This window comes from Mytilus edulis, chromosome 12 (genome assembly GCF_963676685.1).
Source record: "Mytilus edulis chromosome 12, xbMytEdul2.2, whole genome shotgun sequence".
Taxonomy (NCBI): Eukaryota; Metazoa; Mollusca; class Bivalvia; order Mytilida; family Mytilidae; genus Mytilus; species Mytilus edulis.
In genome coordinates this window covers 16453452-16478198 of record NC_092355.1, presented here as the reverse complement: position 1 = coordinate 16478198, position 24747 = coordinate 16453452, and the positions used below count along the sequence as shown (strand labels likewise).

The 24747-nt window shown below is 30.9% G+C and overlaps 2 protein-coding genes and 1 long non-coding RNA gene across 3 annotated transcripts; 2 read left to right on the top strand and 1 right to left on the bottom strand.

The window, feature by feature from the left end:
• The first annotated feature begins 2297 nt into the window (after positions 1-2297).
• On the top strand, positions 2298-3184 carry LOC139499226 (uncharacterized). Its single transcript, XR_011658155.1, has 3 exons — positions 2298-2318; positions 2626-2655; positions 2820-3184. It is a non-coding gene; the product is annotated as an uncharacterized lncRNA (long non-coding RNA).
• Positions 3185-7929: 4745 nt separating this feature from the next.
• On the bottom strand, positions 7930-11511 carry LOC139497317 (uncharacterized). Its single transcript, XM_071285507.1, has 5 exons — positions 11438-11511; positions 10405-10514; positions 9746-9856; positions 9047-9187; positions 7930-8192 (listed from the first exon to the last, which is right to left on the bottom strand). The coding sequence occupies exons 1-5, from the start codon at positions 11456-11458 to the stop codon at positions 8030-8032; spliced, it is 546 nt and encodes a 181-aa protein (XP_071141608.1). The 5' UTR covers positions 11459-11511; the 3' UTR covers positions 7930-8029.
• Positions 11512-17752: 6241 nt separating this feature from the next.
• On the top strand, positions 17753-22633 carry LOC139499225 (uncharacterized). Its single transcript, XM_071287901.1, has 5 exons — positions 17753-17805; positions 18706-18821; positions 20440-20571; positions 21688-21831; positions 22388-22633. Exons 1-5 carry the CDS (start codon positions 17785-17787, stop codon positions 22599-22601), a joined length of 627 nt encoding a protein of 208 aa, XP_071144002.1. The 5' UTR covers positions 17753-17784; the 3' UTR covers positions 22602-22633.
• The last annotated feature ends 2114 nt before the right edge of the window (positions 22634-24747 follow it).

The window sequence follows — 24747 nt, the reverse complement described above, 5'->3', positions numbered from 1 at the left end:
CTTTTATTTTGATTCGGCATAAGTACAAATAAGCAACACAAGCTCTAAGGAGCTTTTTGATTTAAACATTTTTGATTTTTGAAGCTATGTGATTGACTTTGTTATAGACAATAGACAATATTTATTAGCACAAACACATTTACATTAATAAATGGTTATGTCATACAAACATAAGACAATAAACTGACAATAGTTAAATTGATTATAATTATATTAGAGTGACAGTGGTATTCACAGCATAGAAAAAAAAGACTATAAATATCAACAGTTAACACATTATTAATGTTCATGAACAATTAAAAAAAAAACATAAACAAAAATTAGGTTGCATATTAAAAGAAATACAAGTTATACAGATGTTCTCAATAAAAAACAATCATTAATATACTTTATGGTGATTTTTATATATAATGACTGGTAGACTGCTATTTAAAGTGCAGTCAAATGCTTCAGTGTTATAGCGGACTGCAATTTAATAAAATTGAAATTAAGATTTTTATTAATATTTTGTATATAGGTATCCCTCAATGATGTATAGCATGGACAGATTGAGAAGAAATGGTATTCATCCTCAATTTCTTGTCTGTTACAGGATAAGCAAATGCGTTTACTTCTTTCAATGTTGGTATAACGCCCTCTTTCAATTGCTAGGGAATGGGCACTTAGTTTAAATTTACTGAAAACTGATCCAGAATTTTTTTAAGGGGGCCCGCTGATTGACCTAAAGGGGGAGGGGCGCTCCAGTCACGCATCAGTGATTCCCTATATAAAAAAGTATTCAATTCTTAAATAAAGACCGAACAACACGAACCCCACCAAAAACTGGGTTTGATCACAGGTTTTCATGAAGTGCTAAAAAATATGGCACATGTCGTGTTGCTCACGTAAGAATAAAACTGGTGATAAGTCTAATGCCATATGCAACATTCGGGGGTAAAAATGGACGGCATTGTAATAACGACAATTCGGAAAATGTTTTTTGTGCTAAAGATGACTAGGCAAAACTGACCCCCGTGTGGCACCTTTCGTGTTGTTCATTTTAGTATTAATACACATAAAAACAAACAAAAACATACCAAATATCACGTTTCTTGAGCATGAAATATGAGGAATTACAAGCAAGGTATACAGGGTTTCCCATATTTGATTACTCAAAACAGTATACTGCTTTAATCTTTACAAAAAAAAATCAGTTATTTAAAAAATATTAGAAAGTCATGCATTAGTTATAATGGTTATATCACTTTTAAATATTAACTCTCAAATAGATACGTCACTTTAAGTATACCACAATGCAATTGAACTCACGGTGTGTACTCCGAATTTTTTACCTGTGCACTCAATAGATATGTATTGAGTAAAGATGTATCATGTTTATGCTACTTGCTTTATTATTTTTAAATTGACTTCTTCTTCTTCATTAGCCCGGATTTATACATTCAAATAAACTAGTATTAATACATTGGATAAAAAATGTTGAACATGGAGAAAAATATAACTTACATATACCCAAGTCTTACAAAGTGCAGCACAAGAAAACAACTTTTGAATTACGAAATTGGTCTGTAATGAATTTTACTTTTAATCCTTTCATCTTTATAAATGTCTTACAGGAAAAGTTCAATGAACAAATATCAGACAACCGAAAATATGTAAAATCTCATCTCAAAGTATTATCCAATGTAAATCTGTTATTTGCTTAATAAATTAACGAGTTAATGCTAAGGCGTACATTGTGTTATATTGCTGTTGTGTTCGGTTATTTTAAGTGGGGAATGGTAGTCGTCGGGACTGTTTATTTACTTATTTGTCCATTCTAGTGTATTTCTATGTTCTCTGTGAATATATTCTAAATGCAATTTTTAAACTCACACTACCAGTTTCAGCTTGGAGCCTCGTTTTATACATTGGTCAATAGAACTTGCGTTACCAGTTTGTTGAAGTCGTGTGTAGGAAAATAGAATATGCGTTACCAGTTTGTCGAAGTCACGTACAAGAAGGAAAACATTTTTCGGTTGACGTGTATAAAAGAGAGGCGATATAACAATAGTAATTATAACGTGTCTAGTTTTCATAGAAAAGGCTCAGAAGCTTGACACAATGAAGTTTGTGTTTATATTCATCACTGTGTGCATTTTTTCTGCAGTTGGCGGGAGTGTGGAGTTTAAATCCTCTCCTTCTTTAGTCGATGATATAAAGAACAAAATTGAGGCTCCGAAGCTAGATGTTGCCCCCTCTTCAGTCAATGATATAGAGAACGAAGTCGAGGCTCCTAAATCAGAAGAAACCAAGTTGCAGATCCGATTTGGAGACAGAAGGTATGTGTACTTTTCGTTGAACTCAGACACACTTTGTAACATCCATCGTTTTATTTGTCATTTTATCGTACTATTTCAAAGGTCGGTAAACCTCAATTTATGTTTACCTATACGTATTTGTCATATTTTATTTTCTCAGTTAGGTGCTAATCATTGTAATTTTGTTAATATTAATAAATGTATATATGTGTATATTGGTTGTTTAACAATGCATTATTATTTATTCTCCTTCCTTCAATTTCATTTAATGCTTTATATTGTAACATAATATGTGCAATTAAAATGTTATTCTTTCAATTTATTTCAGTCCGACACCGACATTACCGCCGCCATGGTTGTAAGTATTTATCTATTATGTTTGTTTGCATTTAAAATATACTTAAGTTGGGTTTGGAATGGGGGTCTTAGCTTGGGGGTAGTTAATGTTGTATTGGCTGAAGTCACTCAAATGTGTTTTTTTTGCTTTGATAAGTTTAAAGTATTTCATTTTACTGTTTGTAGGCATTTCAGGAACTGCACAGCTTGGGTATTCGAGTAGACGAAACAAACATCGAATTATGTACATACCATTTCGTAGACCTTTCCGCAGGACACCTGCTTTAGTGGTTGGAATGACCTCACTGGATACCTACAGGGGGAAAAATGTGAGGATAAAAGCGACAGTACACCATCTTTCTGGACATGGATTCATGTTCAAAATTGTATCTTGGGGCGGCTCGATTACCTACGAAGTTGTCTACACGTGGATGGCGTGTCCCAAGTAGACCTACAAAGAATCAGATTTGTACCTATTTCTCTATGCGTGTATTCCAATTGTGACTTTCTACAAACTCCTTGTTTTTATCTTGTTATGTCTATAAAATAATAAAGCGTTACTCAAATACTTTTAAATTTTGTAAATCAATTACTATCGGAAGACAACATATTAAATATAACAAACAAACTCATGACGCAAGCGATTTGTATTTTGCGAATTTCGCTATAAATCGTTGAGATCGTATAGAAAACTTTAATCTTTCTTGATTTCAAAAAATCAAGTTAATTTGAACATTGCAAAATCAAATCGCCGCTAAGTGGTCTATGAGCGGTAAACATGAACTGTATGCAGTATGCAGAGTTTATCAAAAAATTATCATTTTATCGCTTCGGACCTGATAAATGCCGTACTTTTCTTGAATTTTGTGTTCGTAAATTAAGAAATGACACTGACCATACTGCGGATTCAGTTACTTTGATTCGTAGGTACCAATTTTCGTTGATGCAGTAAAACTTTCATATTCGTGGATATTTAATTTAGTGAGTTTGCCAAAGTCTGTATATAAGTCGGAACAAATTTGTTATTCATTGAACATTTAATTTCGTTGTTCACCTTTACCAACGAAATCCACTAAAACTGGTACCCCACGAATAATAATAATGAATCCAAAGTAAAAGAATTTGGCTACTTTTCAATATCACTTTATGACATGCACTTCCCTATGTTTCTACTTATTACAATTTGATCGTCCTTGCCTTTCAAAATCCTTAAGATTTAAGATTCCTGATTGAGATATATCTAACTGTGTTATATCTTTTATTACAAGTTTGAAGAGATATGCTCGTTAAACAAAGTTTCAGATATCTAACCTAAATACGCATGTGTAACCTATTAGAGGCACTGTGCACTGATACAAAATTATCAAGAGGAAAAGGGGCAGGTAAATAAACTCAACCAATCTAGAAGAACTAAAAAGAAATATGTTAACTTTAGGCTGGAGAACTGTCAAATTTTCTATTTGCAAACGTTATTTTTTAGTTAAAACATATTTTATTTGCCTAAATATGCAAAAGGGATTGGACACAATTTATTCAAACTTATATACTAGTAGTCATATATACGTTAAATATAAATTCATATGGTAAAACCATTATAGGTCAAGGTACGGTCTTCAAGACGGAGCATAGGCTCACACCAAACAGCAAGCTATAAAGGCCTAAAAAATTTCTAGTGTACACCATTCAAAGGGGAACCCCAACGTTCTAATCTATAAAAAAAACGAGAAACACTTATGAACCACGTAAACAAACGACAACCACTGAACATCAGATTCCTGACTTAGGACAGGTGCAAACAATTGCAGCGGGATTAAACGTTTTAATGGTAGAAAACCTTCTCTCTTTTCTGAAACAGTAGTATAACATCACAACATAGAAAGACAAGTCTGTACAAAATCACAATCAATCGCGGAGTGAACCTTTTTTGGAATGACAGTCCTCTGTACCGAAGCTCTATCTACTGCGGAGTGGTCCCTTTTTGCAGGTAGGGAAGAAACAGACGGTGAATTATCTTCTGGGTTGGGTTCTAAATGGTTACATGATATGAACCATTCAGACTTGGGCATACTAACATGATATGACCAATCAGAATTGGGTTCACTTACATGATATGAACCAATCAGAATTGGGTATACTTGCATGATATGAACCAATCAAAATTGGGTTAACTTACATGATATTAACCAATCAGAATTGGGTTAACTTACATGATATTAACAAATCAGAATTGGCTTTACTTACATGATTTGAACCAATCAGTTTGTAATGTTTATTACGTAGAGTACCTAAAAATTGTTTTACATGGATTTCGTTTTTTTCCTAATAGAGCTGATCAGTATTAAGATTATTATTGCACCCTTGTAGATCTAATGTTCGAAACTTTGTCAGATCATGGTTTCAAATCAATTAATGTACAGCTAAAAAGACAATAACTCAGTATTTGGAATGATATATGCCGAAACTGTTGACTTTTCCGCAGTTTATAGGTTTTACATAGTTGTTTAAAGGGGTTTTGAGATGAGCTCTTGTCTCCTTTTGATTGAAAAAGACATTTTAAAAACTTAGTAGTTATAATCATGTTCAGTGATTATGGTGAACAGTTGCACCTAATTCTGAAACGGAATAGTTGTATTCTTTTGAACCGAAATTAATTGATGCATAGTTTTATAGTTAAAAGCGTAACACTCGCATTGGCAAGGGTATAGATGGCTTAATTTATATTTGTCGTTCCGTTGCCAATGTGTTATGCACACCCCGACGAGAACATAATGATTTGATGTAAAGACGAACCATACTTTGTGAACTAGACTGACATGCTGAGCATGATTCTTAATGTCATGTTTACCCAGTAACATGAAATTTTGGAAATACTAAGGCTTTCTACCTCTGGAATAGATTATTTTAGCTGTTTTTGGCAAAAAATTTCGGAATTTTGGTCCTCAATGCTCTTCAACTTAGTACTTTATTTGGCCTTTTCAACTGTTTTGGATTCGAGCGTCACTGATGAGTCTTTTGTAGACGAAACGCGCATCTTGCGTAAATACAATATTTAATCCTGGTATCTATGATGAGTTTATTGACAAAAAGAAATATTTCACTACTGAATTTATCCTTCCGACAATGTCTTTTCTTTTAAAATCATAAACAAAATGCAAACATAAATTTTGCATACATTAGTATAAAAGTCAAGTATGATAATAATGCTCAATATAAATTGATAATAATAAATGTTATGACATAATCAGTTTTCAATATATTTTTTTAACAGGCTGACAGACCAAGTCGTTTAAATCATTTAATGTTATTGTCAAGTTTAGGATTAGTGATAACCAATTTAGAAAAAGCTCACCAATATGTTGAAAATAATAAATAAAGTCTTTCTTCCGTGAAAAAGCAAATTATTTTTTTGCCGTTAGAATGGTCATCATTTATTCCATATTTCTTTAAATTACGCTAATACAATCCGCAATTTAAAAATTTCATATTGCTCAGTATTTCTTATTCCAAGTAGTTTGTGTTGACTTTATAGGGTATAAATGCATACATTGCATTCCATTGCAATTATTTTTGTTGTTGGGATTTGTTGTCATTTCGCGTCGGCTGATAAGTTTAAAATGTACCCTTAGTATCTCCCATTCTTTTTCCCACCTAATTTGTATATCTATAAGGGTCGTTTGAGACGTAGTTATCATGATGTTTTTAGGAAACACCATTATATGCTTTGATCGCACATGTTGTAACCTTTTTTTATAACTAGAAAATTTTGTGCAATATCTATTTTGGGTCCATTGACCTACACTTTACATCTTCGTTCATTTCTATTAATGAATAAATGTAACAGTAGTATAATGCTGTTAAAAAGTCATAAAAAAGTGGCGAAAGATACCAGAGGGACAATAAAACTCATAGATCGAAAATAAATTAAAAATGCAATGGTTAAAAAAGAACAAGACAGACAAACAATAAAATCCAACACACAACATATAAAAACTAAAGACTAACCAACACGAACCACACCAAAAACTGGGTTCATCTCAGGTGCTTATGATTGGTAAAAGTCATTCCATGAGAAAACCATATGTATTTATAAAGCTCTAAATCGCAACGGATTATGACAAATTGTCTTTATATTCCACTGAGACTATCTCTGTATTACCTCTACTCCATGACTAAATATAACTAAAACACAAATATAAATCTGCCGACAGCCCGTTGAACGTGATAGACGCCGTATTTAATTTGTATCTCAAATAATTATCAGCAGTACACATTTTAACAATTATTAAAATTTCAAATATCAATGTATCCACAGTGTATTCGCTTAAATTTCTGAATGTTTACCCTTCATAGATAGTCAAGGCCGTCCAGGAAAAACCAACAATCGTTCACATGATATATGAATATGAATGGAAACCTGTATCCGTGCTAATGCTCGAGCCTATCTCCGGATAAAAGTGGCGGACCACACCTTTAATTAGCAAATACATATACGAATAAATAAAAACAACTTTAATTGCAATCAGCAATTAAAAATAAAGGAGCTTACTATGTTGAACGACGGCTAGAAAGTGAAGTGCTTCAATAACAGCAATATATCGTAACACAAAATTCGAATTCTGATTGGTCAATTTTGTCACGCCTGATGAATATTTATGAAAACGTAACGACAATACAATATTTTCCCGCTTTACTATACGAACCGCGGGGAAATCCAAATATCTGCAATATCCAATAAATTATTCATTGGACTGATAAAAATACCATGACAATACTTTGCATGATTTAATAACGTATTCTCATTGTCAATAAAGAAATAAATTTGACAGACCAAAACAATGTTTCTGATAAATAAAAAAAATAACGTCACTTCATTGGTTCAATTTAAAAATGTTTTAACTATTTAAATTGCAAAATGTTGGTGCACTATTTTGAAAATATTACCCAGTATGCATCAGATTCTGAAATGGTGAGATTTGTGATACTTAATATCAATGTTGTGTTGTTTTGCTTCTCCACTGCAGTTTTTTTTTTGTTGTTTTTTTTTGTGCAATTATTGTGCTTTGATTTTTCATCTGCTCATGTTTTGTCAATTAAGAAGGTACTGTCGAATATATATTTACTAAGATTAAAGTCGAAGTTTTACATTTGATTATACATAGTGTTCTTTATGATGGTCATTGTCGGGTTGGCTTTCCAGCGTTCTGCAAGCTTCATATAACGTCTGCCAGGACACTATTAAATGAGTTAAAAATAAAATATTCACTGCATTCGACATTCAAGTAATAATTAAAAGTCGTTATTATATTAAGATTTTATTTTCTATTCAACATTTGTAATTGATACATGATTATCAATTGTTCGATCAAAATTGTTCTCTGTCTCCGTCTCTCTTTCTCTCAACATTTAAATCTTTGACATTCACAGCACTGCGGCAATTTAAACCATCTGCGACCGAATCCTTTTCCTGGACAATAGGTCCAAGCTACGTATCCCTTGTAGTTCGATGGTGTACAACGGTAGTTTTTAGCAGGACAAGGTAGGCCTACGCATGATTTTGTTCTACAAATATACAATAAAAAATAATGTAAATTACGTTTTATTTCCGTGAGGAATTGATGCAGATATATATAAGAAAATACAAAAACACATGTTAAAAGGGTTCATTTCATATAGCTTAAACTTTTTAGTTATAAATCTTTTATCTGTACAAGTTTATTCAATCAACAAATTGAAACGATATTTGTTGGGTTATTCCATTGCGCAGTTCAAACAATATATTTTGAGGTTTTATTTGCTTGTAAAATACGGCCAGTAATTAGATTTAAAAGTAATTCAAACGCGGGGTATAAAGAATGACACCAGTTGTTTGTCTAGATATACACCGGTTGTCTTCTCCTGCATGAAAACCTTTAAATAAAATGTCCATCATATTTGTATTACTAGATTTAGTTCACTTGACTGGGCGGGGTTTAAGAAGTTAGCTTATTTAAGAACAGTCCATCTATAGACAGGAGTTTTGGGATAAACTCCTCATTAATGAAGTGTTCAGTTATTCGTCCCATATCATAAACTCAGTTCATTTGTATATGCGTTTGGTGACACTGAGAGGCGATTAGAATTCAATATCAATTAAAACGGCAATCATCTTTATCGCACACATCTTCAAATAGACTGGCCTTATGCAATTAAAACATAAGCTCCGTCCGATCAGTTGAAATAACATTGGTAATACTTATGCGCAAACAGCGTATGAACTCGGATTTTAATAAAATGTCTATCATATTTGTACTTACGCGCAAACAACGTATGAGAGAGGAGTATTTAAATAAAATTTCTTTCATATTTGTACTTTTTCGTAAACAGTTTATGAGAGCGGAGTGTTTTGATAAATTTTCTACCATATTTGTACTTACGGGCACACAGCGTATGAGAGTGGGGTATTCCACCATCTATTGAGAATCCAACACTTTCCTAGAGTACTGCTTAGAAAATGCCACCCTCTTGGATAGACTGTGACAAATGTGTGAGGGCAAAGGGATGATGAAAATTGCGAACTGAAAAATAAATATGCCTCTTAGCAATAATTTCATTCGCTCTTTGTAATGAAAAATACAGCATGAATAAACGATGAACTGACATTCTACTTATGATAAAGAAACACTAAGACAAGTAACTTACAGGTCTCACATACAATTGTTGTAATTAAAAAAAATTTTGTTTTAGGTTAAACCTCCTTTAAATGATATGATCTTAATTGTTGACTATTTCACTTTTGATTGTTTCATTTACATACACTACGACACAGTCAAAGTATAAGTCTTTGACCTATTTAGCTATAATTTATCGGATTTCAGAGTAGCGGTTTATATACAATTTTATGCAATGAACCTCACTTTCAAATATACTGGATCCTCCCCAGTTCCTGTCTACGTTGCTTAGCAGGTGAATTGCTTTTATTTTGTCTCTTTTTGGTAAGAATATACTTGACAATTTTTCATGAAATCGAAACCATATTAGGTGAGAAAGAAATGATGAATAAGAAAACTAGTGATAAATGAAAGATGAAATAAAGATGGACAAAAAGATTGAAATGAGAAAACATCAGTACTTACACAGGCGGCAAAAAATCCAGTTTACTCAAAGTTGCCATTTCAGCGGCGTCTTTATCGATCAGTGATTTTGTGTCCCGGTCTAACTTCTCATACGCACTTTCTATTTCAGCTCTGGAAAGGGTAAAAAACGAGTTAGTTTTCATTTTAAAAAAAAAAATGGATGTATCAATTTAGCATGTATGTTTGACAAATGCCTTTGTGCGTGTTTGTGAATTTAAAATAAAGGAAGCAATAGAAATTCAATGTTTGTAACGTCCAGTATTACACCTAAATGGCGTTTAATGAACGTTACAATTTATTTGTGGTCCTGTATAGCTAAAATATCATATATTTTTTTAATACAAGAAGTTTGCTTCAATAAAAAAAGCTTCTGAAAGACGCAAATAAGCAAACGACATTTGCAACCACAGATTTGTTTCTGCAATAGGTCAACCTTTTTCATGAGCCGAGTCCAAAAAATTATAAATACTGTGGATACATTTGTTCGTGGGTATCAATTTTCGTGGATTGAGGAAAACTTGCATTTTCGTGGCTACTTGAATTCTTGCATTTAATTTATTAAAATTGCAACAATATAACCCTTTCCCTCCAAAAGATATAGAATTAAAACAAAACCAAACGAATATCAACTTCAGAAATTATATTGTTTTTTAACTTACTTTGGATAGCCCTTTTCATCTTCTAATTTTCCTTGAAATGGATCTTCAGTTTTAGCCTCTGATGCACAAATCTGACAGTTAACAACAGCAACAAAACAAAACAGAATCCCCTGTAATAAGAATTCATTATTCAATTGAAAGGGCAAAGAACTGATAAGTGCCTGAACGATTAGAAACAATAATTAGTATTCTGAATTTTCATTCTTCAATCGTTTTTAAACTTTTTTAAGAATCTGGTATTCTTAATTCCAGTTGGTATAATTAATGGTTACATTTAGAATTAATAGGAGACATTACGACTAGATGTATTGCCTGTATAGTTACGCACAATTCAATTTAATACTACAGTGAAAACATTTTGCTTTCTATCATTTATTTTCGTTCTACAGTCATACCTACATTTTTACTGCCTTAGAATCAAATGTTTTTGTGAACACAATGCCTTTTATAATATATGATTTAAACAAATTTGTTCTTCGTTAACATGCATTTTTTTTTTCATTTGGATTTACAAAAAAATACCAATTAATATATTAATACAATTTTAACAGTTTAAGATTGCTGAGCATTAGTTACGGCTAATCAAGGAACGATACCTTTTATTATTTACTATTGAATAAATACGTATATACGAAACCAGTTCCAATTTCAATATATTTTTTGGCGTTACGTAAACTTTTTGAAATTTTGATTTGAACAAATGCAAGGTGTTGAAAAATTTCAGGGACTCAATTCATAAATTCACAAATTTTAGATTTCGATCAGGTCACAAGAAAAAAATTAAAAACAAAATGAAAATTAATTTAGAATAAATCAAGAAACTTTATTTTAAATTTAAATAATGATAAAATCATTAAACTTTATTTTAGATTTAAATAATGATAAAATCAAGAAACTTTATTTTAAATAATAATAAAATCATGAGTATTTGAGAATATATTTAGTTAATAAAGTATATATCTATTTATTTATTACTAAATCTAAGTACATGGTTAGTCATATTTTAAAGTTTAGAAAATATTCAATTACTTACCAAAATTCTTAGAACAGCCATATCTGTGATTTCTATTCATAAATGAGTAGAGTGTTGTATGTTTGAACTTCGCGGTGCCTTGCCTTTATATCGAAGTAAGCTTCCATATCATTGGATAAACATCATCAAATGAAAATATACGGATATAATTTAAAGTTTGGTCATCGAACCATAAGAAAAGAAATCGACATTACAAAGGAGTGTAGATAATATCAGTATATAATTTAATGGATAATAAGTATGACACACGCCATAAGGCACGAACTCATATAATGATACATACGTAGGTAAAGTTAAATTGCGGATTGTGTTTCCGTAAATAATCCTGGTTGTAAAACAAAGTATTGCCTCAGCAGTCTCCATAAGGAAATACATTTACATTAACCCAACCTTTTAAAAATGTGAATTGACGATCAAAGGAATTCTCAAATAAATTTACAAAACTAAGGTAAACAGGATCAATTAAAATTAAAACGAAATGTGTGTAGGATAGTGCGATTCTTTGTCACTTGATTAGCAGTTTTCACAGTACTTTCAATGAAATACATGAATTTGTGTTTTGCATATCATACTTTACTAAATAAAGAAGACAATGACATTTATTATATATTAACAAAAGGATTTTTCATTAAATAAATAGATGAAATGAATATATACATTCTTTTCAGCATTATCACGAGAATGAGTTTTAAAGTCGCAAATTATTTTTTGAAACAGTTGGTAGGAGAAAAAGCTTCAAAATAAAACATACATATGTCATCTAAAATATGCTATTCATCGAAAAACAGTTGGTTGTTTTCAAACAAATAGAAAATGCATATTTTTGCTGTATGTGTGTTCGCAATGAAGTAATGCTCAATATGATTTCAACCACGGCTACAATTTTTATTATAGAATATTCACCTTGAATTATTGTGCTATCACTTCATCATTTTGTATTTAAAAATTGAATGCTTCTTTTTGTAACTTCATTGGGGTGTAAAAGCGTTGACCGAAGTACATTCTAAAAATGTACGCACGGTCAACGCTTTTCCAACCCTATGAAGTTACAAAAAAAAAACATTCAATACTTATAATTACATTTTTTAGCTATGATAATGAAAACACGATTTTTTTTTTATTTAATTCACCTGTGTACTTTATTGTGGGACCACGTGTTATGATGAATGAAAAGTTTTATTGAGTAATGCAATTGCTTAAGAAATAACATGTGATGTGCAGTTAGCCAATCAGAATAAAGTATTTTAATGAAACATTCCATCTAATGTAATTATTTATATATAACAGGTGTTCATTGCTTTGATTAATCCACCATTGTCTACATACAAGAATGCCTGTACTCAGTGAGGGTTATGACAGTTGTTATCCATATATTTCATGAATTGAACTTTTAATTTTGCCTTTCGATTACGGATTTTTCTTTTTTTTATTTTCCTCGAAGCGGGGTATATTTGTTATTTTACTTTATGAAATTTATGAACTTCACATTTGTCTTACATGCTGCTATGTTCAACAATCAAAATTATATTAATACTTTAAAAAAGAAAGATACCGAATATTTAAAACTCAAATGTCGACGAAAAACAATATGGCAATAAACTAAAAAGCACAAAAGACAAACTAATCAACACAAAATACGATGACCTATAGCTGTTGATTTCTGTCATTTTAGTATCTTTTACAGAGTTGTCTCATTGGCAATCATACTATATCTTCTTTTTTCTAGATACAAGATTACATTGTGTTATAATTAAAGATACAAGGGATACCAAAGGGACAATATTAATTCATAAGCCGAAAAAAATAACATAACAGAAAAGAAAAGAAGTAGGAATAATTAATGGAACATCAACAGTTAACAATACACTACATATATATCTAATTCTAATGCAACAACGTTTGTAACGTTCATTTTGATTAGATAACGTCACTTTTTTACATGGCATCAATAATTGATGCTATGGGACGTACGCGCATGCGCAGACGGCATATGACAGATTTTAAGTACATGTTTTAACGTTGTTTTCTGTCAGTTTCATTAGAATTGAGATAAGATAACAATATTGTATTTTAAGCTCCGACGGCATCAATTGGGGATTTGATGGTCGCCAGTAAACTTAATTTGCGACCATCAAATCCCCAATTGATGCCGTCGGAGCTTAAAATACAATACAGTTCTCTCCTAAACATTGAGCAACACGAACTCCGCCGAAAAAGAATGTCGAATAGAAAAAAAATTGACGAATTTTTTATTAGAAACCGCAATATTTTTTCTATCATAAATGATGGAAAGGATATCAAGGACATACACCATTACCGTACAAAAAAGGGTGGGTTTTTTCTATTAGTTCATGGGCTAAAAACATTTTAAAGTAAGTTTTAGGGTAATCTTTTTTGTTTTTAATTAAAAAAAGTCGAACAAATCGATGTACCGTCTTTTATTTTATCATTTTCATTAAAAGCGAAAAAGAAAGGATCACTTTTATTTATTTAATTTTGTATTTTCATGAATATAAATCTACAACAATAAAGATAAATTATTATTTTAAGGAAATAACTTAAAAAAATAAGTTTTGTTAGATGAAGATAATTGTTATTGCTACATACTTAAAATGTGTTTTAATAAAGTTTCTACATAAACAAAAACTGTTGACAAATATATGCATGATAATCTGATGATGAAATAGCATTGAAATAAATTCAAAGAACTCCTAAAACCATATTTTGTTAACCAAGCCCTACTGACTTCATTGGACCGTTGATATTCGTATACTTTTACTGTAATATTGATTGGATACATGTCCACCAATCAAAATTCTCTATCTCATTTTTCTCCAAAGTATTTTACACAATATTTTTTTAAGAGCACCAAATAATGATAATGTATAGTTTAATAATAAAAATCTTTATAAACTATTGAAAATATACAATTTCCATTTTATAATATTGGAGCTCAATTTGAATTCACAAAATTTAAAGGTTTTTCCCAAAGAATTAAGTTTTCGCGTTTTTATGTGAAAGTGTATATCTATAATACTAAAATAACGAGGTCCAATTTGTCAGCCGTCATCGGGTAAAAACGACAAATCAAAAAATTCCACTTGAGATATAGCTAATATAGGACAATGGTGTTGATTAAAAATTACATCACTACAGACCCTTTTGTTTTCCCAATAATTAATATTGCCAATAATTAACAAGTTCTGGGTCGAATCCGATACCGAAACCAATAGTATATTCACATCTGACAGGCGCACCATCAAACGGTGAATTTAGCATTTGATATATACACGGGTCATAATCACATAGATGACATTACTAAATTATATCATTGTCACATTGTTTCCTATTGTAATATTCACTTTAAAAGATGACAATACGAATACTAAAAATCGAGAGTTAAAATTAGGCATATAGGTAGTTTCAATTTGTTAGCCGGCATGACGGAAAACAGAGAAACAAAGATTTCAACTTTATTTATAACTAATATTGGACAATGCTGTTGATAACAAATAACTCCATTCCTGGCCCAATTGTTTTTCAAATAATTAAAATTACCAATAATTGATAAGTTCCAGGTCGACTGTTTTAAACAGAAAGATTTTGAAAGTAGAGAAAACTGCATCTTATAATCAGCATGACTTTACTAAATATCCAGGCTGAAATAAGGCTTACACAAAGTTATGTACTTTAATTCAGTCACGGACCAGCGATTTCACGGGTGTGTTCTAGTACTTTTGAAAATTATATGACATAATAATGTGAAGTAAGATTGCCCATGAAAGATAACTATCCCCCGAAGACTAGCTGCAAGCATTGAAGGAACGAAATAACAATGCCCACGAGAATCCATTCGAGACGTTATTTTGGGTTTTATTTTCTATTCACAAGTTTGTATGAATGTTTTACGCATGATCCCGGGTGAAATTCCGAAAATTAAATAGAAGATAAAGTGTTCAACATCAATCATAAAAAACAAAATGAATAAATATGAAATGCTGATATAGTTTCTGATTTTGGACAATCGGTTTAACTGCTAGAATTTGTAAGAATCAGGAAAATTAGAAGAATTTCAAAAAAATGGCCGAAAACAAGCAACGACCCAGCCATCCTAGAGTTATTGGTATCCTGAAAAAAATTCTATGCATTGTACATGGCAAGGGTAAACTTTACTAAGTGCTATTGTTGTTTTTTAATTCAGACAAATGCAATACGCACATTAATGAACTATTTCATTTTTAGAAAACACTTCAAATTTATACCCTTCCAAATATGTTTTACATGTAGCGATGAAAATTCACAAAGTATGTTAACTTACTACTTTCAAGTCTATTCTTTCTCAATTTTATTGTTATTTTTTTAATTTATTTATTTTAGTTTTGATTATTTGAAAATCGACGGAGAGCATGATGCATATACAACTTAAACAAAACATAACCTAAACTTTGAAAATATGGTGTACAGTCGTAGGACAAAAGTGAGTTCCCACTCAAAAAAAGTCCTATCATCTCAACTAAAATCGATTTCAAAAAAAAATTCAAAGCGACTTTTTGAAAGATTTTCATATAATAGACACCATAAGATGTAGAAATGTCGGAAGTTTTATCGTTTATTTTGTCATAACTTTTGTGAGGGATGTTATCATTATCTAATGGGTAAGACACAAATGCAAATTTTACGATTTTAATTTGGTTAGAATACTTGGCAAACTTTCCCAGATTTCTACATATTATTGTGTTTATTTCATATAAAATCAGTGGTGTAGTTATTATGAAATATGTTCTTGAATACACTTCGAAATTTATACTCTTCCAAATATGTTTTACATGTAGCGATGTACAATTTACAAAGTATGTTACTACTTTCAAGTTTATTCTTGTTATGTTTTATTTATTTATTTTAGTTTAATTATTATTGTGTTTATTTCATATAAAATCAGTGATGCAGTTATTATGAAATATGTTTTTGAAAAATATTGATTTTAGTTGAAATGATAAGACATTTATTGAGTGAGAACTCACTTTTGTCCACTGACTGTACTCTTTTAGGGAAAAAAGAACTACAGTATTCTAATATATCAAATTTCAAAAAGAGACAAAAAATACCTATGGGATAATCCAAATTTATAAACCGACAAACGATTTTAAAAAGCATGAAACAATGAACAGTATTCAAAATACTACATAGAAAACTAAAAATAAAAATTGATCAACAAGAACTTTACCGAAAATTAGAGTCGAACCGAAAAATTTGTTTTCATATATGATTGATTACATAACATGTATGAAAAGTATTTCAATGCTATTTTAAAAAGAATTTCATTATCAAGCGATCAAACTTTTTTTTTTAAAAGAGGAACGAAAGATAACAGAGGGACAGTCAAACTCATAAATCGAAAAATAAACTGACAACGCCATGGCTAAAAATGAAAAAGACAAACAGACAAACAATAGGACACATGACACAACATAGAAAACTAAAGAATAAACAACACGAACCCCAATATGCTACTTGTATTACTTTGAATATATTGTGAAGAAAAAAAACAGTCGGAAGATAACAAAAGGACAATAAAAATTCAATAGACCGATAAAACCATGACAAAACAAGAAGAAAGGACGAAACGACAGCATATAAAACACTAAATAGAAAACCAACGATCATGCACCACGAACTTGAAGTTGATGTTATCTAGACTTTCATTTCATGCATAACACTGTTGTTTTCATAAATGATGAAAATGATGCGATTATAAACAATTCCAATATCCAAGAGTTTTTATATATTTATAACGAAAGTTTTGCATCAGACAAAATATTATACTCTTTTTTCAGGTACAAATTTTAGTATTTACTTTAAACTTTAATAAAAACTAAATGTTTCCTTATTTTTATTATTTTCCTAAAAAGAAAAAAATACAGTTTGATAATAATGCACTAAATTATTATTTTAAGGAAACAACTTTTAACAAATATTGTTTTGTCTGCCGAAAACAATTTACTTTGCAACTCGTTTGAATACATTTTTTTAGTAATAAAATTAATTTGTGAACAAAATTTACAAATGATCGCCTGATAATGAAATCTTAAAAATAGCATTGAAATACACATGAAAAAAACATTTAATAAAAAAACCTTGCCCTTCTGACATAAATTAACATAACAACAGTTAAAATCTTATCAACATTTTGCTTCAGTGGACCGAAAAAATTTAAAGCGACAATATTTCATCTTTATTTTGATTGGATATAATATCAACCAATCAAAAGTCTTTATCCAGTATAAATACAACAAACGGTGCTTAATTCAAATCATCAACATATTCAGCAGCAACAATATTTATCCAAGATGAAAATATTAAGAACATTGGTACGTATCTATTTCTATTTTAATTCATATATTATCCTATAGAAATTATTTTTAAAGTTATAACTGATTTTTAAATATAATATTTGAACATTGGTTAATTATATATACAAGTGCCTCTAATTCTCACGTTCAAAATGGTTCTCCAGAAGTATTTCATTTATTCATTTTTATTTTTATTTTGTTTTCAGTATCTATTGACCTCTCGCGTTTACTTGATTATGTAATTATTTTCGTATTCTATTTTTTTTATTTCTTTGATTTTGTATTTGTCCATTATTTTTTTCATCATTTATATATTTTGATTATCTATCTGTGCATTTATGCCATCATCTTTAAATTATAAGCTATAAACATTTAAAAACTAATGCTCATTTGTCAAGTTCCATTTGCAATATTTGATCTAATTCAAATATGGTACCTTATTCATATGCATTGTTAATGGGGAAAATAACGCAAGTTTTGAGCATTAATAAACAACCTTTGTACAAAAAACAATACGACTCTTACATTCATAAGATTTAATACTAAATATCGTCCATCGACATCCATTGGAACATTGCATTGTCATTTCATTAAACTACAGTTAACTTTGTTTACTCGTATAAAAAAAACTAAAATCATAAAAATACTGAACTCAGAGGAAAATCAAATCGGTAAGTCCCTAAACACATGGCAAAATCAAATGACAAAACACATCAAAAACGAATCGACAAGAACTGTCATATTCTCTACTTGGTATAGGCATTAAGTTTGTTAACATGTATTTTATCTTTGATGATTTCACATATGTGCTCTGAAAACGGGTGCAAACTAAATAAACTGCATTTAATAGATGCATATTAAAATGCATGTGCTTGTTCACATAATTGATTTGTATTATCAATTCCTTCTGTTTTGTAGGTATTCTTCTGTGTCTTTGCATATGGCTTCTGCCAAGAAGAAGACCAATGTGATGCCCAGTATAATGATGATATTCTAGCAGGATTTGATTTCAATGATGGAGATAAATACCCTGAGTGAGTTTGACTTACCTATGATAGTTTGTCTTATAATAATATGAAAATACAAAATTTAATCCTGGTATCTATGATGAGTTAATTTGTCTTAGCATATGACGTTTGTAATTAGTGTATCCTTGTTTTTGTAAAGTTTCCTTATAGTTTCACTTCAAGAAACTAATTTAAAAATGATTTGCGATAAATCTAAATTTAAAAGAGGGACGAAAGATACCAAAGGGACAGTCAAACTCATAAATCTAAAACAAACTGGCTTTTCAGGGAATCCCGCATCACTCAGATGGCCAAAATTTCATAATTTTATCTCTTTTGTCCACCGTTTTCTTAATAAGAAAATGCATGCACCAAGTAAGGAATATGACAGTTGTTGTCCATTCGTTTGATGTGTTTGAGCTTTAGATTTTGCTATTTGATTAGATACTTTTCGTTTTGAATTTATCTCGGTCCTTCGAGTTTGGTATTTATGTTATTTTACTTTACACCTACAAATGAATTTCCAACAATTTACGATTTTTCACGTTTTAAAAATATAATTCACTATCTTTCGCGTGGTTCATATTTGGTTCCAATTAATTTTTATTTTAAGCCAACGCCAAAATCAGATTTTTAAAAGACATGTTACCGAAACAACAGACACTTATTGTACCATTCCATGTTTCGAAAGAATTTTCAAACCATTTTTTCTGATAATTATCTAGCCAAATTAATAATACGTCTAACACCAGGTCTAATCCGGTGAATATCACTTTTCTTCGGAGGTATATGCTGATTTATTCAAAATACAAAACGCATAAAAGGATCATACTAAACTATTCGTACTATATAATACTTGATAATACCACAAATGGAATAATTCAGATTGTCTAATATCAAAAAGTCAAAAAAAGTATATCCAAGAAACTAAGGACCTAATGCAACAAACAAATAAAGATGGCATATCAATTATTTTCTGATGCAAATCAAGGCATAATTATGGTATGACGTTCTATATATAAAACATGTCTTTATAATTTATTTAAAAATTGAGTGCCTTATTTATGTTTTATTGTACTGGTGATAGTTTAACCATTCGGAGTTCATACATTTTGTACCTATTATATAATATTATATAAATCATGTTAGCTGATACCAATAAAATATTATAGCTAGCATGAACATGAAATAATTCCATGGTGGAATGTTGATTAAGCTTAGTTTAAACAATATTTTATTTTAAAATGTGCATGAAATATAATTATACAATATAAATACAGGGATTGGGAAATAAGAAAAACTTATATAAATCCGTCTCCCTCTAAAAAAAAGTGACAAAATTAAGAACATAGTATAAAAAACTCATATAATCTAATTTTCAATTCACATTTAACATGTTTATTCTGTGGTTTGCCAGTTACTCAGAAGTCAGTTTGATCGAAATATGTGATCAACTCATTTTTTCTAATTATGGTTCATATATCTGAGAAATATGTAAATGTTTCGATAATAAGGTAACATTAAATCAAAGTTTCAACGTCTAAATCGACATCGCCATAAAGATAATGGTTATGGACCAAATCTCCCTGTTTCTAAAATAAATCTTTGATTAAGCTTAATTACTCTAAATCTTATTCTATCGTAGGTCTGAAATAGACGGAGCAGAGAAAGAACTCTCTAAACAGAATGCACGAGATTATGAGCAGCTAAAGAGTGACAAAGACGCTGCACAAAGCCTCATTTCGTTAAATACAAAAGACCCGTGGATCGCACCACCGTAAGATAAATATATTTATTACCAATGTTATTTCAACTGATCTGACGGAGCTTATGTTTTAATTTGAATAAGGACAAAATGGTCTATTTGAAGATGTGTGTGATAAGAATGATTGCCGTTATAATTATTACTGATTTCTAATCACCTTTCACTGTCATCAAAAGAATTTACAAAACAATGACTGGACTTCATTGATGAGTTTATCCTACAACACCTATCTATAGATGGACTGTTTTATTGTGAGCAAATCGGTTAAACTCAGCCCAGTCAAGTGAAATAAATCGAGTAATATCATATGCATTATTTTTAATTGATTTTCTCATTCATGCTTCAATCTGGACCAAAATCTTTTGAATTTGTAATTGGAAGTGTGTTCTTTCGTGTACTGTTTTATTAAGGACACCAGTCGCTGACAGAAAACAATTATTTCTGCTATTACAAGCTCATAATTATTAATTTCAAAGGTAGACACACGCTTGCATCCTATATGTACATATATTTTACCGAAGATATGAATTATAGACATAGAAACACTATGAAAGAGAGGCGAAAGATATCAAAAGTATATTCAAACTCATCAACCGAAATCAAACTGACAATACCATGGCAAAAACACACAAAAAACGACCACAAAACAAACAACATATATGATAGATATAGAAAGATGTGGTATGAGTGCCAATCAGACAACTCTCCATCCAAATAGCAATTTATAAAAGTAAACCATTCGAGGTCAAGGTACGGCCTTCAACACGGAGCCTTGGCTCACATCGAACATCAAGCTATAAAGGGTCCCATTTAAAAACCATTCAAACGAGAAAACCAACGGTCTAATCTATATAAAAAAAACAGTACACAAATACAATAATAGAAAAGTAAAGAATGAGCAACAAGAACCCCCTTAATTAATCGTCTTTTCAATATTTGTCAGTACTACAAACGACTTCAGATTATTAATAAAACAATTTATACTGTATTTGTAACATGTTGCTTTTTTGTTGATGTACATTTCTCAACTCCTCGGGCTTTATATTTATATGTATTTGATATCTAGTGAGAAATTGACTTATTGGCATTCATACCAACTCTTCTTATTTTTATATTTAATTTTTTTAGACAACCTGCTAACGCATCGATGTGTGAGTCTAAGTTCAGATCGTTGTATATTGGTAAAACATTTTGGTATTACGGGAAAAAGTGTTACGTGTTTAAACCCTGGTGGAATACTGTTTTTACAGCTATAACGTATGCTGACTGCAAGTAAGTTATTCTTTGCCATAAAACTTCAAATAAGGAAACAGATTTAGAATTAGACGTATAACTCTTAGAAATCATGCACTGGTTCGCTTTTTCCAACCACAAGTTAAAATGTACTAGTAATTGCTTTCAAAATATCCATTTCTGAGATGAAAAGTTGTCTTTCTGTATCCTGTAACCCTTGAAAGTTTTTAAACACATCTAATGTTGGTTTTAAAAATTGTCATTATTGTTGCAGGACATACTGCACCAATTGGCCGTTTCAGAATCTAAAGCATCATGGGTAATTTCATTGTTCGTACAACGTCATTGGTTAAAATTCCACTGTTTATGACATTTTCAACCAATCAGGACGTTATGGTGTACACTTTAAAAAAAATTACCCAAGATGCATCAGATTCTACAACGTTATGATGTATTAATAACAAATTTACACAGAATACTTTCATAAATACAAACTACTTGACCCATAATTATTAACATACATTGTGACTTGGATGGAGAGTTGTCTCATTGGCACTCATACCACATCTTCTCATTCATACTTTACTCATTTCAGACCACAATATTGTAAGAATGTTCCTTGCATGTCCTGGATGTTCCCATACAGATATAAGTGTGTACAAAGCAACTACAAAATCTTCAACATTTGGCTATACTGTCCACAACCATTCCCACGTATACGCAGACTACAACTGAGAGCTCCACAATGTTGTGAATGTAGGAAATTCAAAGCACCTTGGATTGCATGGGAGGATTTAACCAAAGAGTAAATAACTGAGCATGTACTTATTTGAACCAGACACTTGGACACTTGAAATTCAATTGCATATTGCGACGAAGACATTCGGACATTGTTTTTAAAACATGTTATTTTCCTTCACTTATATCAGTATTTTATAAATAAAAGGATTTCCCTTCAATTATAGTACTTGAAACTGTTATTATTGGAATTGCCCCTAAATACTCCCCTAGTATATTTTGTCTGATTATACCACATTTGCACTAAAAAGCTAAATTCCTTGGTACCAACCTTATTACATTTCATGAACTAATATAGAAGAGATTCACTATTTCTTCAAGTATTTTAATTAGAATTGTTTCATATAATTTCATAGATATAGGAAGATGTGGTGTGAGTGCCAATGAGACAACTCTCCATACAAATAACAATTTAAAAAGTAAACCATTATAGGTTAAGGTACGGCCTTCAACACGGAGCCTTGGCTCACACCGAAAAACAAGCTATAAAGGGCCCCAAAATTACTAGTGTAAAACCATTCAAACGGGAAAACCAACGGTCTAATCTATATAAACAAAACGAGAAACGAGAAACACGTATATATTACATAAACAAACGACAACTACTGTACATCAGATTCCTGACTTAGGACAGGTGCAAACATTTGCAGCGGGATTAAACGTTTTAATGGATCCAAACCTTCTCCCTTTTTCATGTATGTTTGTATGTAATTATCATTGTTTTAACACGAATAAAGTTCTTTAAATCTGGTATATGTTGTCATGTTTATTTTGTCTCTAAAAAGCATCTTATTACCTTAAATTCGCCATCACCAAAACGTTTCCTGAATTTATAAACTGTTTATAAAACGAATGAGAAGATCACAAAGAACCAAACGTTAAATAAAATCGTAATACACTATGACCAAAATGAAGAACGTCGGGTTTCCTATGTACACTGCAACAAAAGATTGAAAAACACGAATCCAACCAAAACAGAGGGTTTCCTTTCGACTGTCATCAAAGTGAGAGGGTTAGCACTATAAAACCAGGTTCAATCCACCATTTTCTACATTTGAAAATGCCTGTACCAAGTCAGGAATATGACAGCTCTTGTCCATTTGTTTTTGATGCGTTTTGTTATTTGATTTTGCAATGTGATTATGGACTTTCCGAATTGATTTTCCTCTAAGTTCTGTATTTTTGTGATTTTACTTTTTTCAACACTACACATGAAACTATAAACATTGAGAAATCCAGGGATGAATCCCTGTTCTTCTGCAGGAAGTTGCAGTTCTTGTTCCTTTAGTGATATTTAGTAAAAGAGAGGCGAAAGATACAAGAGGGACATTCAAACTTATAAGTCGAATATAAACTGACAACGCCATTGTTAAAAAACCCAACAGACAATTAATAGTACACAAAACATAGAATAGAAACTAAAGACTGAGCAGCGCGAACATTATCAAAAACTAGGGTGGAACTCATGTGCTCCGGAAGGGTAAGCAGATCATGCTCCATGGCATATGTGGCACCCGTCGTGCCGCTCATGTTTACACAAAATACTAAATATAATTCGGGAGGTCAGATTTGTGAAAAGTAAATACAATGTATGCCGTCTATACCTGCGTATGGCGCTCGTGTGTAACCGAACGAATCCATTGTCCTCTCATAGTACTGCTGTATTTAAGTTGTTGGGTTTTTTTTTATATTATTTGCACTTTTTTATCAAAAGAAGTAGTTTCTATCACAAATGATAACGTGTCTTATATATTTATTTCAAGCTTTTTTTAGATTGAAGATCATATTCATGTGGAAAAAAAACAGGTCTCATTCGATTTATTTTTATCCATGCATAAAAATGTTTTTAATTCTGTCTCATTCTTGTTGTGTCGGTCTAACGGGAAAAGTATTGTATTAAAACGGTACTCCAGTTTCCGGATCAACAGATGGTTGAGTGAAATAAAAGAGTCCATTTTTTTCTGATTCTTTTCTGTACTCATTTTTTCTGTTTGATTAAATCAAAGACAACAACCTAAAGCCGGGAACATATAGTCCAGTAGTTCACGTTACTTGCTAAATGCCTGGTATAACTTTTTTCTATATTTAGATATCATTAGCTTACGAAGGGTAGCTGGTTTACTTTAGTGAAGTGTTCCACGTTTTGTTATTAAGGGG